At 35.8% G+C, this 15,272-nt stretch overlaps 1 protein-coding gene across 7 annotated transcripts in view; it reads left to right on the forward strand.

Moving 5' to 3' along the window:
• The window catches only part of LOC141957722 (ephrin type-A receptor 6), a 529,737-nt gene that overhangs the window by 380,352 nt on the left and 134,113 nt on the right, over positions 1-15,272 (forward strand). For 3 of the 7 annotated variants that reach the window (XM_074899660.1, XM_074899687.1, XM_074899694.1), the window contains exons 7-8: positions 9,823-9,870; positions 10,287-10,449. In XM_074899660.1, the coding sequence (XP_074755761.1) occupies positions 9,823-9,870; positions 10,287-10,449 (211 nt within the window). The remainder of the gene's footprint in view (positions 1-9,822; positions 9,871-10,286; positions 10,450-15,272) is intronic. The other 4 variants (XM_074899670.1, XM_074899714.1, XM_074899705.1 and 1 more) reach the window with 2 other exon arrangements.

A 15,272-nucleotide genomic window follows, 5' to 3' on the forward strand; every position in this document is an offset into this window, starting at 1 on the left:
TACACAAAGAATATGATATTTCCATGACTTTTCAATAGGTATTGATATAGTTATATCTGAAGAGGTTTGCAAAATGAAAATGCTACAAATCTCAAAGGATTGTCCCTATATATAGATCAACATGTTCCCTCTTGACTCTCATTTATTATTTGTACTGGAGTGATCAAAGTCAAATTTTAGTTAGTGTCAGACTTTGTATTTTAGAGCCAAAATTCTTCCTCCAAAATTGATTTTTGTTGGGTGGCTTTAAAATATGTATTAATATTGTCAATATTATTCTATAAGTTCTGATTTTTTTTGAAAAGTAATTGTCCCAAAGAACAGTATACACAGTTAGCATGTGGAAGACTCATCATACAACATTCATGGAGATTTAAATTAATCCCAGTGACCAGTAATTTACTCCATATTCACAATAGCAATCTGAATCAATTCTAATCATAAAAGTAGGATTTTGCTTGCTTAAATAAAAGGGATAGCTTTATTCACACCACTGAACGACAGTTAATAGCTCTGCTATGTGTATCTATGAACCAAGAGGACAACTATGAATACTTTTGTTTTAAGTGTATCTTGTTTCCAAGCTGCTGTATATCAGTAAGGATCTTTTCTGTATTTGCCAGGTAGGAAATATTCAGTAGCAAATGAAAACAGAGAAGTGAACATTAGTCTGCTCTTCTAAGAATAAAAGGTACTTACGTAGAAGATTCAACATGGGCTCAAACTGCTCTTATAGTCAGCCCAGTCTCCCTACCTGTCCTAACACCCTGAAAGGCTGAAAACATATTTTAAAAAGGAGTTGTAAAGGCTTGTTGCCTTAAGAAATTTTAATAAAGTATGTAGTTTTCACAAGGATGTTTGTGGTAATGCATACATTACACACAACAGCTAAAATTTTCCAGCAAAGTGTTACAAACCTGGCAAAATGTCCAGCACAGAACAGTAGCCCTAATCAAAATGCTGAACCTATGTACCTATGAATATTGTAAGGATCCTGAAATTAGGTAAATTAAGCAGGTTTTGTCATCGGCACCATTAATGCTGAGTTTTGTTTAGCTGACTCAGTGCTGTACTACATTTTTAGGATTGGTAGATTTACATGAATTTCACAACTTTGAAAATATGCTGTGCTCTTTTTTTTGTTGTTGTTAGAACAGAGCATTGGCTACATTGTATTGTAGCAAGTCACCATCACTGTAGAAGTCTTCTGAAAAATTGGATAATTGCTATTGTATTGAAATACCCCTTGAGTTGTAAAATGATCCTTTATATTAAAAATTTACGTCTTCACACTTCAATGTGAAACAGGGGAACCACAGTTTTGGGTTCTGCCATGAAGGAATGCAGCAGTTTTGTGTATGCAGCTGTGATTTTACCAATGCTAATAATATTAGGCTTGAGAAGATTGCCTGCCATATGTCTCAGCAGCTTAGAGACCTTCAGGTGTTTGGACTGCGGCTTTTTACATTGCAGGTTTTTTACATCACATGAGTTGTCCCTTTTTGTTATCTTTCCTCCAGGGTCTTGCATTTTCAATTTAAAAATTTCATTATCCAGTGACCTACTTCCCATCTGTAACTAGAAGTACCGTTCCTGTGATATAGAGAGATATGTTGAGTTTGACTAACAAATCACTGATATTCATGATTATTCACTATTTCTTATAGGCAAGAAACTAGAGTATATTCAGTAAAATGACCAGGAAGCAGATTTAGAACAAAAAAACCCAGTATTTTTTAAAAACAGTTTGTAATTAAACTTGTTGCCTAGGGATGTTTTGGATGCCACAAGCAAAATTGGTTCAAAAAAATAATTAAGTAAATTAATGGAAGAAAAGTCCATGAGCTGTAAAACATAGTGAAGCAAATTTAGTTAATTCAGAAACCCACTAATCTGCAGATTGCTGGACTCTGGGGAAGTGTTAAAGGTGAGCATAGGGAGAAGGAACCTGTACTGCTTTTGTGGAGTCTCAGGTCTGCAGTGGCATATACAGGACCTGATTCAGAAATTTGAACTATGAATCTCAAATACCAAATGAATGGTTTGGAAATTAGCCTGCTGGCTGTATGTATGTAGTTCTCTGGGCTTGTTTTACAACAAAGAAAGTTACAGAAGGCTTCCAGTCTTCAAATTTGCAGGACCGTATTTGTTTCCTGTTGAGCTGTATGTGTCAGCAGGTTTATTATCTCATTACGAAGTGCACCTAAGTGTTAGGTATCTCAGAAGAAACTGTGCTTTACTGTCCAAAGATGACAGCAAAACTTCTGAATACTACTTGAGTTGATTTTTACCATTAGTAAGCTAGTTCATGCTTGCAGTAGCTCCTTGCTTCTTCCCAACTGGAAAAGAGAGTGCAGGGAAAAGGAAAATTAAAATGAGTGAAAGAAAAATCTTCAGGGACAACTTGGACAGGCTGACATTTTTATATACTGAAGTTAGAAAGACTTCTGGAGATACTGGTGCAGGATACTTTTAATATTTTTAATTAGCAAACAAATATTACTGCTCGTAACTTCTAGAGTTATGAGTCTGCTGCTCATAACTCATACAGACTAGCTCATAACTTCTAGAAAGATGGAATTTAATATCTGTGCTTATCTTACAATTCATGTTGCCCAGCTCCCTTTATTATATTCTGAATTGCACCTTGTTCCATCACCAACTTAAGGCACAGACCTGTTTTTATTCCTTTCAATTTAATCTCCTTGTCAGTATGATCAGCAGTGTCCTATCTGCTGTCTTCACATGTGGTGTTCCCATTTGGCCCACCATGTTAACCACACAGCTTTTCCTCTGCCCACCTCTCACCTCGTTGTGCTGGCGAGAATGTTAACACTGTTTTAGAGTCACCCTGTCCTCATCTCTCCTCATTGAATTTCCTCTTTCTCATGGTTCACCTCACATCAACTCATTTCTGCCTTCCCAAGTATATAATCCAATTAAAATGAGGTTTGGCTGGGTTTTGACCTTTCCATATTTTCTTTATGATTGGTTATCTGTTCTTCTGCTTTTCTTGTTGAGAGCTTCACTTGATGTATGGAGAAAGTGATGACCTGACTGACAGGCAATCAAAACATAAAATATTGAAAGGCCAAACAGGTAAAGCACACTTTAGAATTTCAGCTCCCCAAACTGTTACATCTCAGATCAATCACAAGGGAGGTCGAGAAGGGAGGGAAGAAGATTACAACCTGAAGTGGCCAATGCCTTAAAATGCTGCAGGTTTCTTCTCTGAAGCAAATACTAGAGCCACAGACAATTTTCTCTATGGCCCTACTTTTTCCTGTTAGAGTTATTGTCTTAGTTCAGATTGGTCCTCAGATCTTTGTAATCACATTTTCTAAATTTACTTTAATTTTGTTGGTCAGCTGGAAACCAAATGTACAAGATTTTTAGAAGTGTTGTTTTATGAATATCAATGGTATCTTTGGCTATTATTTCTATTATTGCAATTTTTTCTTATCATTCTATATTGCAATGATAATTTATATAATCCTGTTGGTCATATCATAATCAGATAGTAATTAATGTTAGAAGCACATTTTTGAACCTATGAGTCATTTCTCTAATATGTTCCAAATATTACTGCTGTCATTCATGTTAACAGATACACTGTAGGTCAAAATAGTCTTCAAAGAGAAAGTCACACACAAAATTAGTAAATATAAAGGATCTTTGAAAGACAGACTTTGAGTTTCCCAGGTGTAGGTAATTTTACTGATTTCAGTGTAATTACTCTTCATCTACAACAGTTTATGTAAGATGAGAAGCAAGATATGACATGGGGCAATAGGCATTCAGGAATCATATTATGGAAATATTTTATTGCAAAGAAAGAAAATAATTTTTGAGAAACATTGGGGACAAATTAGCTGTAAGAGGAATACAGGCAGTATAAATCAGGGACAATTTCCATAAATTAGAGCTGTTGGGAGCTATGTTTTTCCTGGAAAACACAGACAGTAGGTACAAACTCCATAGTTAGCTGTTATGTGTCTTTAATAGGTTCTGTTTGAACTAATTAATCACATATTGACTACACCTAGTAATTACCTAATGGTTTATTCTAATGTCTATTGCAACATTAAAGTTCAGGTGACTCTGGAGGTAATTCAGTGACATTGTAGCTGATTCCATGAGAAGTAAAGAAAAGGGTTGGAGATTTCATTTCATGATGGACCAGAGCTATGATTAATAAAAATCCTATCTTCCAGAATTGTGGTCATTCCTTTAAAATAATGATGCTTCCTCTGTAGGTCACACTGTGTATATCCTTCAAACTAATGTATCTAGGAAAGAGGAAAAATGTGACCAAATGGTCCCATAAAAGAATCTTTATTACTGGTGCTTTTATTTAAACATCGATGATGTCTAAATCATAGAACTCCAGATCTTCCTTACTTTAATGTACTACTTATTCAGCTTTGACATTGTACTTTAGTGCACAGGAGAGACCTAGTCCCTGTGGTATATAGATTGAATCTCTATTAGTATTTCTCTCTGTTAAGTGATAGCACTCTGAAAAGGCTAAGCAGGATTGTGTGGCTTAAGTACAGAATTTTCATGTTGGAGGACAATAGATATAAACTAGAAAATGTATTTGCAAGCAGTTGATAGTAAATTCAGTTACTGTCTCCCTGGATTCTTTCTGCACACGTACGTTTTGAAGTTGTAGGTACCCAATAAGTATGTTTTGATCTGGCAGAAGCCTCTGAAGACCATTTCCCTTGTCAATTTAGGAAGACTCTTTAGTTACTCATGGGACTCAATGAACTGAATACCTTGATTGTCATTCATAACATAAGCTAGACACAGAGTAAATTACAAGACAGTGGTAATTCCTGGATCTTATAAATTCTAAATGATAGAAAATTATTTTTGGTTATAATTTTCAATTGCTAAAATAAGGACTGATAGTATTTTGATTAGAGCCATGTTTCTCTTTCCCACTTAAATATTAACAGTGTCAAATCTTGTACACCTGGAAGTGCCTCGATTTTTCTCAGTGCTTCACTGGTAAAGTTAATCTTTTAAAGGTTATTTGAGCACTGTAAGAAAAATTCTGCATTTCAGCTTTTATTTGAATTAATTTTTTTTGCACCAAACATTTTTAGTTATGTGTACATTTTCTCACCCATATCATCAGAATGTTGTAAACTCATTGATTGCATTTGAGTCTAAACTGATAAAAGTTCATCACATTTTGGTCAATCTTCATTAATATTTTATTTCATATATGTGCACAGTCTTCATTTCTGTGCTGTTTCCCTCTGAAGTAAGGTGGGGATTAAATTGGAGAGTGGCATGTCCACGTAGGTGTGGCATGTGGAGGTTTATCTGTTTGCAAGTGTTAATGTCATCAGAGCATATGAGAAAAATGGTAATACTCATCACGATAATATAACATCTGGATATTGAATGAATATTACATTCACTAATAAAGTAGCTACTTTCAGGGAGTGAAGAACTGTCATTTAAACTGATGATGTCATACAGTGGCAATGTTTCATTACAGCATATGTTGATGGGACAGATCCAGCTGTTCTGGTGCATTGCAAAAGCAGAAAGCTTTTCATTATTTTTTATAGTCTGATCCTGATACTCCATTAAATCAGTTTGTATAGTCTTAGACCATTAGAACCACTGTAACTTCCATTCAGTCAGTCTATTTCTTTAGATATGAAAAAATATCTTGACTATAAAGCCAAGTATAAAATTAGGATAGATACAGATAGATACTCATGCAGTGGTGGCTGCAGGAAAGAGTTTGATTCTGAAAGATACTCATTTTCATGCACAGACTGTGTCACAAATTTGTGAACAGTCTCATAATCAGAACTGAATCAGATGATAAAAAAATCACACAAACAATAAGAAAAATACAATTTCCTTAGAAATAGATATAGCATTTTCGAAGTTCATTATATAATTCTATTTAACTTGGATAGTTAGTCACAGGCTTGGTATTTAATTGTGTAATAACATTGGCATTACTTGTCATTTGGTTTATTTTTATGTTTTAATTACAGGTTTTCACCAACAGAAATCTGTAGTAGGCTGTGGAAAAGGTCTTCTGAATTTCTTCATATCACATTCTGACTAATAGTTAACGTATTATATTAGACAGACTTCTTTAACTTATGTTTAAACCCTCAGCCCCTGTATTCTCAAGATGGCTTCTTGGGAGTCCTATGCCATCTTAAGATCACAAATGCTGCTTTCATATTAATGTGAAGGATCAGAGAATTTCTTGTACTTCTTTTATGTGAACTCTGAGCCATATATAATGTTCACTTACTTATGTTCACAGTTCACTTACTGCTTACATGCAATGGGAAATACAGCAATATCAGTGAAACTTTTCTGGTGAAAGCAGACACTAAGATCCAGGAAGTACATCTAAGTCCCACAGTTTAAAATTAACTTTTTGAACACAGAATCCATGACAAAATAAGTGCATGTTATCTGCAGCAAAATAGGACAAAGTATCCAATACCCCTCTGCAGACTAGAATTGCACTGTGTTATTCTGAAACCATCTTTAGTCTTCCTGAGAAAGATCTTGGCAGAAGGAGTAGCCAATCTTAAGTGTCACCCCCATCAACTTCAAATTGCATCTCTCTCTGGAAAGTTCTGGCTTTTCAGGTCAGCTGCAGGTCTTGTCATTGTCATGAGAAGGGAGTAATGGCAAAGTGAAAAATTCTCTTTGGAGAATTGTCTTATGTATGAATCCAGTCCTAAAAGGCTGATTTCTTTGTGTGAAACATTCACATAAAACAATGTGAAGTTTCCAGCTATTAGTCATTTTGTCTCGAGTCTGAGCAACTTTCTCCTCAGGTACAGGCTTCCGAAGCTTTTTCTTCTCAAACACACCAAGGTGACAGGTTCCCTTTCCCCTGTTTCACTTGCAATTACAAATCCTACCTCCTTTCCTGTATAACAACAGTATTACTTTTATGATCATATACTTCTAGACATTGTTTTTTGGACTGTGTGATGGATGGCATAAGAGCCTGCATAAAGAAGAAAAAAGATGGGAGCGCACGGAGATGGGACCCTTCAGGGCCCACCTGCAGGCAGCCCCAGGCACATGGTGCGGGATCAGCAAGTCAGACAACCCTTAGAGGTGACCAAAATACTTCCCACTGCCTAGAAGGGACAAGAAGAGATGGCTGCCCCTTGGGAAGCTGCTGTTAGCCACAGCCTGCCCACATGGACGGGCACATCTTGTTGATTAAATGTTACCATCACAGTCCTTGTCACACTCATTACCTTTGATGAACTACAAATAATAAATTATGCTTGATAACTGTGTCCACATCCCTGGTTAGGGAGCCACTATATCCCAAATGCTCTTTTATACAAGCAGTAGTTAGCCTGTAGTAACAGATATAAGATAACAGATTGTATAGCTTAGAGGTTTTTTTTTTCAGGACTGATTGCCAGTTCTTTGCAGCCACTAGCCTGTTCAGCAGGCTTCAGAGAATAAATCCTTATCATTGGATCTTGTGGAGTCTCCACCAATTTTTGACCAAATTTCCATTTCCATCCTCCTCTGAAGGAATCTATTTCTTTTTACAATTCCATTAAATTATTTCTGCAATCTCTCCAGCAGGTCAGAAAAACCAGTAAATCGTTAAATGATTAGAAGTTGATTTCAAGGAGCAAGGTAATCTGGGAAAACGAAATGGCTTGCAACTATTACATCATAAAGTGAAATCCCTTAGATGCCGGTCTCCTCTTTATCCTGCAGGTTGTGGAGCCGAAATAAAAATTTCCAGAGCATTCCAGAGTGTAAAGTCTCTGCCCACCTATGTCTGGGTCATGACAGATGGAGCACGTAGTACTCGCTAAAACTTTAAAATGAAGCATACCAGTATCTGTATAAAACAAGATTTGCTGTTTACAGAAACTTTAATGAACATATCCAGAATCTTTCCTTCACTGGATGTCATGTCTTTACCTGGACTGAAGTGCAGAAACAGTCTTGTATTGATACTGTGTTTTAACAGGCAAGATCACAAATATTGGGCCATACCTATGATTCAGTGTGGTCTTAGGACAGTGCAAAATCAGGTGGTTTCTTTTTTTTTTTTTTTTTTTTCCTATTCTTAGTTTGATTTTAAGCTGGTCACTAGCTTGTTTTGAAAGACTTGGTCTCTTTGGGCAGAAATGTACACACTTCAGTCGGCAACTTCATTACTAAATAACCTCAAGTCTTGTGTTCTCCAAAGTTTGCATACCCTGGCCAAGTTACATGCTAAGATATATGAGCATTCTACACATAGAAGTCCCTGGAAGTTGCACGTATAACAAGGCTATAGAATAGAAATTAGCTATTCATGACACACTGAATGTTTGTGAAATGTCTGTAAAGTAGTATGTAAACTCCTCTGTATGTGTATGAGTTCTCTAGTTCTTTACAAATCTGAATATTAACCCATTATAGCTTTTTTATTCACATATATGCTATTTTTCAAGTTGAAACAACCTTAATCTCAAAAAAAAAACCCAAAAACCAAACCTTTAACCAGTTGGCTTTCTGTCAGAAGAAAAGATATTTTCTGAAATGTCTTTTTAAAAAGTGTGTTTAAAATCCACTAACTTGTTCAAAGTGAAGTTACAGCATTCAAGTAATTGGAGGAGATCTGATAGCTGTAGAAGTTGTTAGACAGTATATTAATCATAGTCACTATCCACAAGATTACATGTTCACTGTGTCTTACTATTTCAATTTAAATAGATGCTTCTTGCTGTTTCAAAATCTGGTAGTGGACTGTAGAACAAAACAGCACTTCCTCTTACTGTAGTTTCTCAAATTATTTCCACTGTTTGAACATTAAATGCAATTATTTTAGATATTGATCATTGTTGCCTTCCTTCTTCTTCACTTAACAGAATCATTAAGTTATTTTTGTGTGTTTGCTTTTTAATTTGGTTTTCTTAGCCATCTCCTTGATGCCTACTGGGATAATACTGATATATCTGATGCCCTATGCTAATGTGACTTTGTTACACCATGACTGAATTTGACTCAGCATGTTTTATATAAAACTGTTTGTTTTATATAAAGAATATATGTATGTTGATCAGAAGAGATTAAGAACCCAATGGACTCTAACTGAAACCTGTTCTTCTCCTGGTTATATCTCTTCTGTGAACCATATTGTTTCCTTCTTAACAGGCTGGAAGCACCCTTGGAATAACTTATACATGCTCTAATATTACTACATGGTACAATAAATGTATATGGTGCCCTGTGGGTATCACACTTGGATTGTTAAGCATATGCCAAGGACATTTCTGCTCATATGTCAGTTTGGAGACAAATCCTGCTGCAACAAAGTAAAGCTAGCCTTAAGGCACCATATAAAATATTACAGATTACTGGTTTATCAAGTGACAGTAACTAATGACAGGGAATAAACTCTCTCTCCTTCTAAGTCATCACCTCATGTAAAAGTATCACCAGTGACCTGTCTAGCAAAGCAGCACTCTAATTTTTGCACAGCAATCAATGTGGCTGGTCTCCATACTACAGCAGCTGGTCTGCTGTGGTAATTCCCAGTGATCTCTGCACACTGCAATTCTCAGTGATCTCTGCAAGAGTCAGGAATTCTCAGCAGATGCCCAGGATCAACTGCTAGGAGATTAACAGGGGACTTTTGCAGAGAGTGTTTCTCCTTATACAGTGTGAAAGGGAATTTCACCCATGACTATATGGAAAGAGAAGTTAAGTTCAACAGCAGTGAAGCAGTTGAACCATGCTAGAAGTTCACAGACTTTAAAGAAAAAGTTAATTTTTATTTTCTTTTACCCACAGGTCTACCCACGGATAGCGCCGGCATTTTGGCACTACCTGCGGGTAGAAGTGAGTAGCGGGTATTTGAATACTCCCACATCTTTACTTTACAGCTTACTAGTATTTACTGACCTCCTAGTTTGTCCATTGTGCAAAAATAATTAGCAACCATTCTAGGTGTCATTTTCTGTGAATGTAGTCTTGTACTAATTCCATGTTGTTTTGACTGCAGTGTAATTACTAACCCAAGTCACAAAAATGTGATGTGTTTATATACAAGATTAAAGACAAAAAATTGAAATCTAAGTGAAGGCCATATCATACATTATGACTATAGCACAAAATCGAAGTACAGAAATCCATACCTGCACCTCCTTTTATAAATACATTCATGAGAAGAATATGGAGCTTCGTTCTGCTATATCATTTTTGCAAAGTTCATACAACTCAATTTGATACCATTTCTCCCCTCTTTTGTCCCTCAGGAGCATGAGCAGCTCAGCTATTCCTCCACAAGGTCCAAGGCTCCAAGTGTTATCATCACAGGTCTCAAGCCAGCCACCAAGTATATATTTCATATCAGAGTCAGGACGGCAGCAGGATACAGCGGCTATAGCCAGAAGTTTGAATTTGAAACTGGAGATGAAAGTAAGTTTCACTGAAGGGAAAAAAAAACCAATACCACAGAATTAGCATCTAATTCTAAAACAGTGGGACACTGAGAGTTTGAATGACTGAATACATACCATTTGCTTATCACAAAATGACCACTGCTATATGATTAAAAAAAAATAAAAGTAAACCTCAGCTTCACACTTCTGGATTCATAACAACAAATAGAAATTTTAGCCCAACGCTACAGCTGAAGGAATGAACGTTCTTTTCTGCAAAATTTCCTTATGGATCTCTTCCAGCTTGAGATATTCTATGATTCTATGATCCTTTCTTTGCTTAAAGAAGGCCTTCCTTTTGATATCTAGAAATACCATTAGTCAGGCTTTACCTAAGTACAACAGCTTCATGCAAGCTCCCAGAACATAGTGATGGAGTCTTTCTCTGTAATTGTTAGACTCTACAAACAAAAAAACCACAAAACTTCTATAAGCATTTCTGTCAACCAATAAGCCTACTGAATTTGCCAGTAAGAAGCAGAAAGCCTACATATTTCTACAGAATATGCAGAAAGCCTTGATGCTATGTATGATGTTCATGCTCTGAACAATTTTTTCTTTAAGTAATGTATTGCCCTCCATGTTCAAAGAAACTGCAAACAAGGTATTTACAAGCATTTGAGATAAAATTAGTGTAGTAGATACAACACTAAAACACTCATAAATGAAATTACTTTAATTAACCAATTATATATACCATGTTTTTCATCAGTCTTTTAGAATTCAAGTTGCTTAAGCTAAAGTACAGACTCAAAACTATTTAAGTGATTTCAAGAATACCCATGGGTTTGTGTTCCATTTTAATTTGATCTTCTATTTCAAAAAGGTTTTAGGGATAGATTTCCAAGTGCTTAATGCCTAATTGGACTTTTTAAAATTTTCTGGGTACCTAAGCCAATTTGTTTGAGTAGGAATTGAGCACTTGCGTGCTTTCAAGAATTCCAGTAGATCCTGTCTGCATATTCTGATGCAATAAATACTAGGCTTTGGGCACCCAGGGACATAACGCTTATAAAAAGTAAATGGTATTTAAACCTCTATGAGCCTATGTCATGTTTGTGAAAACATGACTTACCCATCTACATCAGCAAGACTGTGGTTCCAATGACATTTCTCTCATTGACACTGCTGATAGAAACATCTGCTTGGAGTGTGATTCCACCCACTCCCTCCCAACCCATGTCTCCTTCAGTTGCACTAATGAAACTGGCTCTTGGGCTGCATGGTGAGTTAGAGCTCACAACACTCTTAAACATTTATTACTTCCATTACATCTAAGCTCTCAGTGTGAATCTTGGTAGTGAAGCATAAATACTCATTATATATTTGATGTTTACCAACATTTATTGCTTAAGCTTGTGCCTGACTAAGAGTATTTGATTTGTTATAAATATAGATCATGTGATTGAAAGGAAATGCAGACAGAAGAGGTTTTGTTTATGATCGATCGAGATAGAGGTCAAGAGAAATTCTGCCACTGTTTGAAATGGTACCTGGAGCTAGATAAAGACTTCAGTTTAATTAAAAGTGTAGTTCAAAGGACTGTGGTCTTACTCAAATATTTATACAGTACTGCTTTAGATTTCAAAGGAGAAAAAAAAGCAAAGCAAGTTCCTGCTGGTAAATATTACTTATTTCTAATTGAAGCAGTACTCAGTGACCAGTCAAATGGTGCCATTTCTCTCCAGATATCTTATTTTCTCAAAGTAGTATTTTGAAAATAGCCCTATTCTATTCTTTAACACAGTATCAGATGATTCTCGTTTGTACCTCTTTCATAACACAGGCCAAATGTCTGTAACTCTGTAACTTTTCCGGACAGCTAATTACATCAGATTGAAATGTAACATCTGCCATATACTAATACTCTTGATTTAAAGTGTTCTATAATGAGGAGCTCATCATATTTATAGGTAGATGGTGCCAGTGCTTAAGCCTCATAATTAAAAATGTGGACCTTATTTCTAGCCTGAATTTTTTTTATTTAGCTTGTACCTTGTGACCCTTTCTTGCCAAATTAGAAGCCAAATACAATCATAAATCTCTTTCTCATCTAAATGTGTTTGCCGTTTTTAAGAATTTTCTTGTCTTTCCCATAAGTGATATAAATTCTCTCTCTCACTCTAAAAACACAGCAGTTTTTCCAAACATTGAATCATTTTGTAGCTCTCCAAAATTTTAACATCCTTTTTGAAGTACAACATCAGAGCTGAACCTGTTACTAAATTAAGCTGGAAAACAAAATATGTTTATGATGCCATAAACAGACCTAACACTTCTTACCTCCTTATAATTCAGTTTTCTTTTACTTACAGGTCTAAGCACTTGCTGCCTGAACTACAGCATTCTTACAGCTGTCTTACACAGCTGAATAACTGGAATATAACAACGTTTTTGTCAGTACCATTGTATTCCACAATACCGACCTACATTTAGATGGAGGGGTTGGGAAGAGTTGTGTTGAGACTTGGACTGCATAGTTATATCAGTACACATAATGTTAATTTGCCATTGCTGGCATGCATTTATCTTAAAAACCAGTCTAGGTCAAGCTGTGTAGGACCTGTCTTCATCATTTACTACTCTGGCAGTATGCAGTTCAGCTGAAAATTTTGTGATTTTTAAATATATATACATCTCAATTATTCTGAAACATACCAAATAATATTAGACCAAGACAGACTATTTCAAGTCCCTTCATCGCTACCCATTAGAAACAAGTTACTAGGTGAAAATTCTACATTTGCAATTACTTTTTGTGGTCTTTCAGTTAGCCAGATTTTAATTAATTTAATGTGAGCTAGACCGATTTTATATAAAGTTAACATTTTCATGAGAAGGCTGGGAAGAACAGTCTTTTATAAGTCTGTGTTGTCACAGAAAATTTATCAAGCAACAATCTCATAAAAATGACAAAAAATAGTTCAAGTCATGTGTTTGATAGAAATCCTTCTTAACTGGCATTAGCTTTTAACATGCTTCAGCTCTCTACCAATTGTACATGTTATATCTTATATCTAGAGAAGAAATCCAGGACCAGTTGCAGATGAACATCCGAAATTGATTCCAGTTACCCTGCTTGAATATTGACATAATTTGTTAATAAATAGTGGTAAAGTAAGCAATCCAAAGTTGGGGCTTTTCTTTAAAGTGATAGACAAGGTCTAAAAAAGTAATGGTTCATCAATTGTGAGACATGTATATCAATGTCCTAAAATATACTGTCCTTGGCAGGACAGTGCTGTGATGCCTTCTCCAGTTTACTGTTTGAAACACTATCTGTGCCACTTCAGTTACATAGGATAAAACCAGATACATCATTACTAGCAACACTAAAACATTTTGATGTAATTATTAATGGTGGTGCATGAGTCAGAAAGAAGACCAGCTCTCTAGCAGTAATGAAAAAAGTTAGTTAATTGTGCAATGTTGATCTGGTTTTTGGGAAATGCCCTCACTGACCAGCAGACTGAGGCAGCCATTGCTTGGGGAGCATGTTGTTGTTGTTGAACTCTTCTCCCTGCTGCAGAAACCAATAAATGGAAAATCTAAAAGAGTAAAATTTGTACTTTCTTTGTGAAAGAAAATGGGAGTTACCTAGAAAAGTCAGAAAAATTTTCTTCAAGGAAGCAGGGGTGGATGAATGGATGTTATCGGGCTTTCTTCCACTGTTAAAATTAAGAGGTTGCTGCTGGGAAATGTAATACCTTTGAAAAGCTTAGTAACTACTGCTTTTGACCATGTTCCTTACTGCCATTTTATTCAGTCTCCCTGTTTCAGCACCTTACAGGCAAAAAAAGCTGACAGGGTTTCATACAGTCCAGCACACACAGGTGTACCACTGCTGTGGCTATAAATTAAAGCATAACCTCACTCGTCGTTTCTGCTTTTATGTATCAGGAGTACCAACTATCTGAGTCACCACAAAAAACTCTGGTCCTTCCTAGGATAGAATAAAATGTATTCTGAGAATAAAGAAATAATTTCTCCCAGGGCAAACATGCTTTAATCTCTGTTTTCTCTCTCCCTCTTTATTTTATTCTCTGCCTCTTCTAACCAGCTGTTTATGGAAGACATTTTTTGTTTGATTGGGTTGGTTTTTTTAAGTTAATGATTCAGAGCATTCTTTTTTTCTGGAGGTATGTTTTTTACTATATCACCTCAGAGGCTCTTGTGCCTAGAGGAACTTGTAAAATATTGAACAATTTACAGTTGTTAGGCAGTGCAGTGTTTTCATGCTGTAACTCTCTTGTGCACGGCTTGTTCTAATACCGAGAGTATTCTCTATGTCAACCTTCTCGACATTAGGAAAAAAAATCTGAAAGGGAACTAGGTGGCTTGTTCCAAAAGGGACCTAAGGAGCAAACTAGCATGTGTGCAGTGTGGACTAGTGCTTGGACTGAACAGAGTGATAAATGTAAGCACATGTTGATTTTTAATCAAGAAGCAACATCAACTTTTGTATGCTTCAAATAAATAATATTAACATAAAAAAATTTAAAAATCAGAAATGCTAATAGAATACCTGATGAGGTATTTTATAAATTTGAAGACTGTGACAAATTAATTGGCTTAAACCCCTGATCTTGATGAAACAATAACTGTAATTTTTTTACTATAGGCACAGATGGTGACTTTCTTGTATTGCCAGATCTGCTGAATTCTCACATGCTTCTGTCTCTTCCTGCAGCCACAAAATCTATCTTTAACTTTTCAGCCTCAAATCTTGCTATTTTGGATTTGCCACCAGATGTCATTTAGACCCTGATCTCCATTCTTTCCATAACTCCAAAGCTCAAG

This window comes from Athene noctua, chromosome 1, assembly GCF_965140245.1.
Source record: "Athene noctua chromosome 1, bAthNoc1.hap1.1, whole genome shotgun sequence".
NCBI lineage: Eukaryota > Metazoa > Chordata > Aves > Strigiformes > Strigidae > Athene > Athene noctua.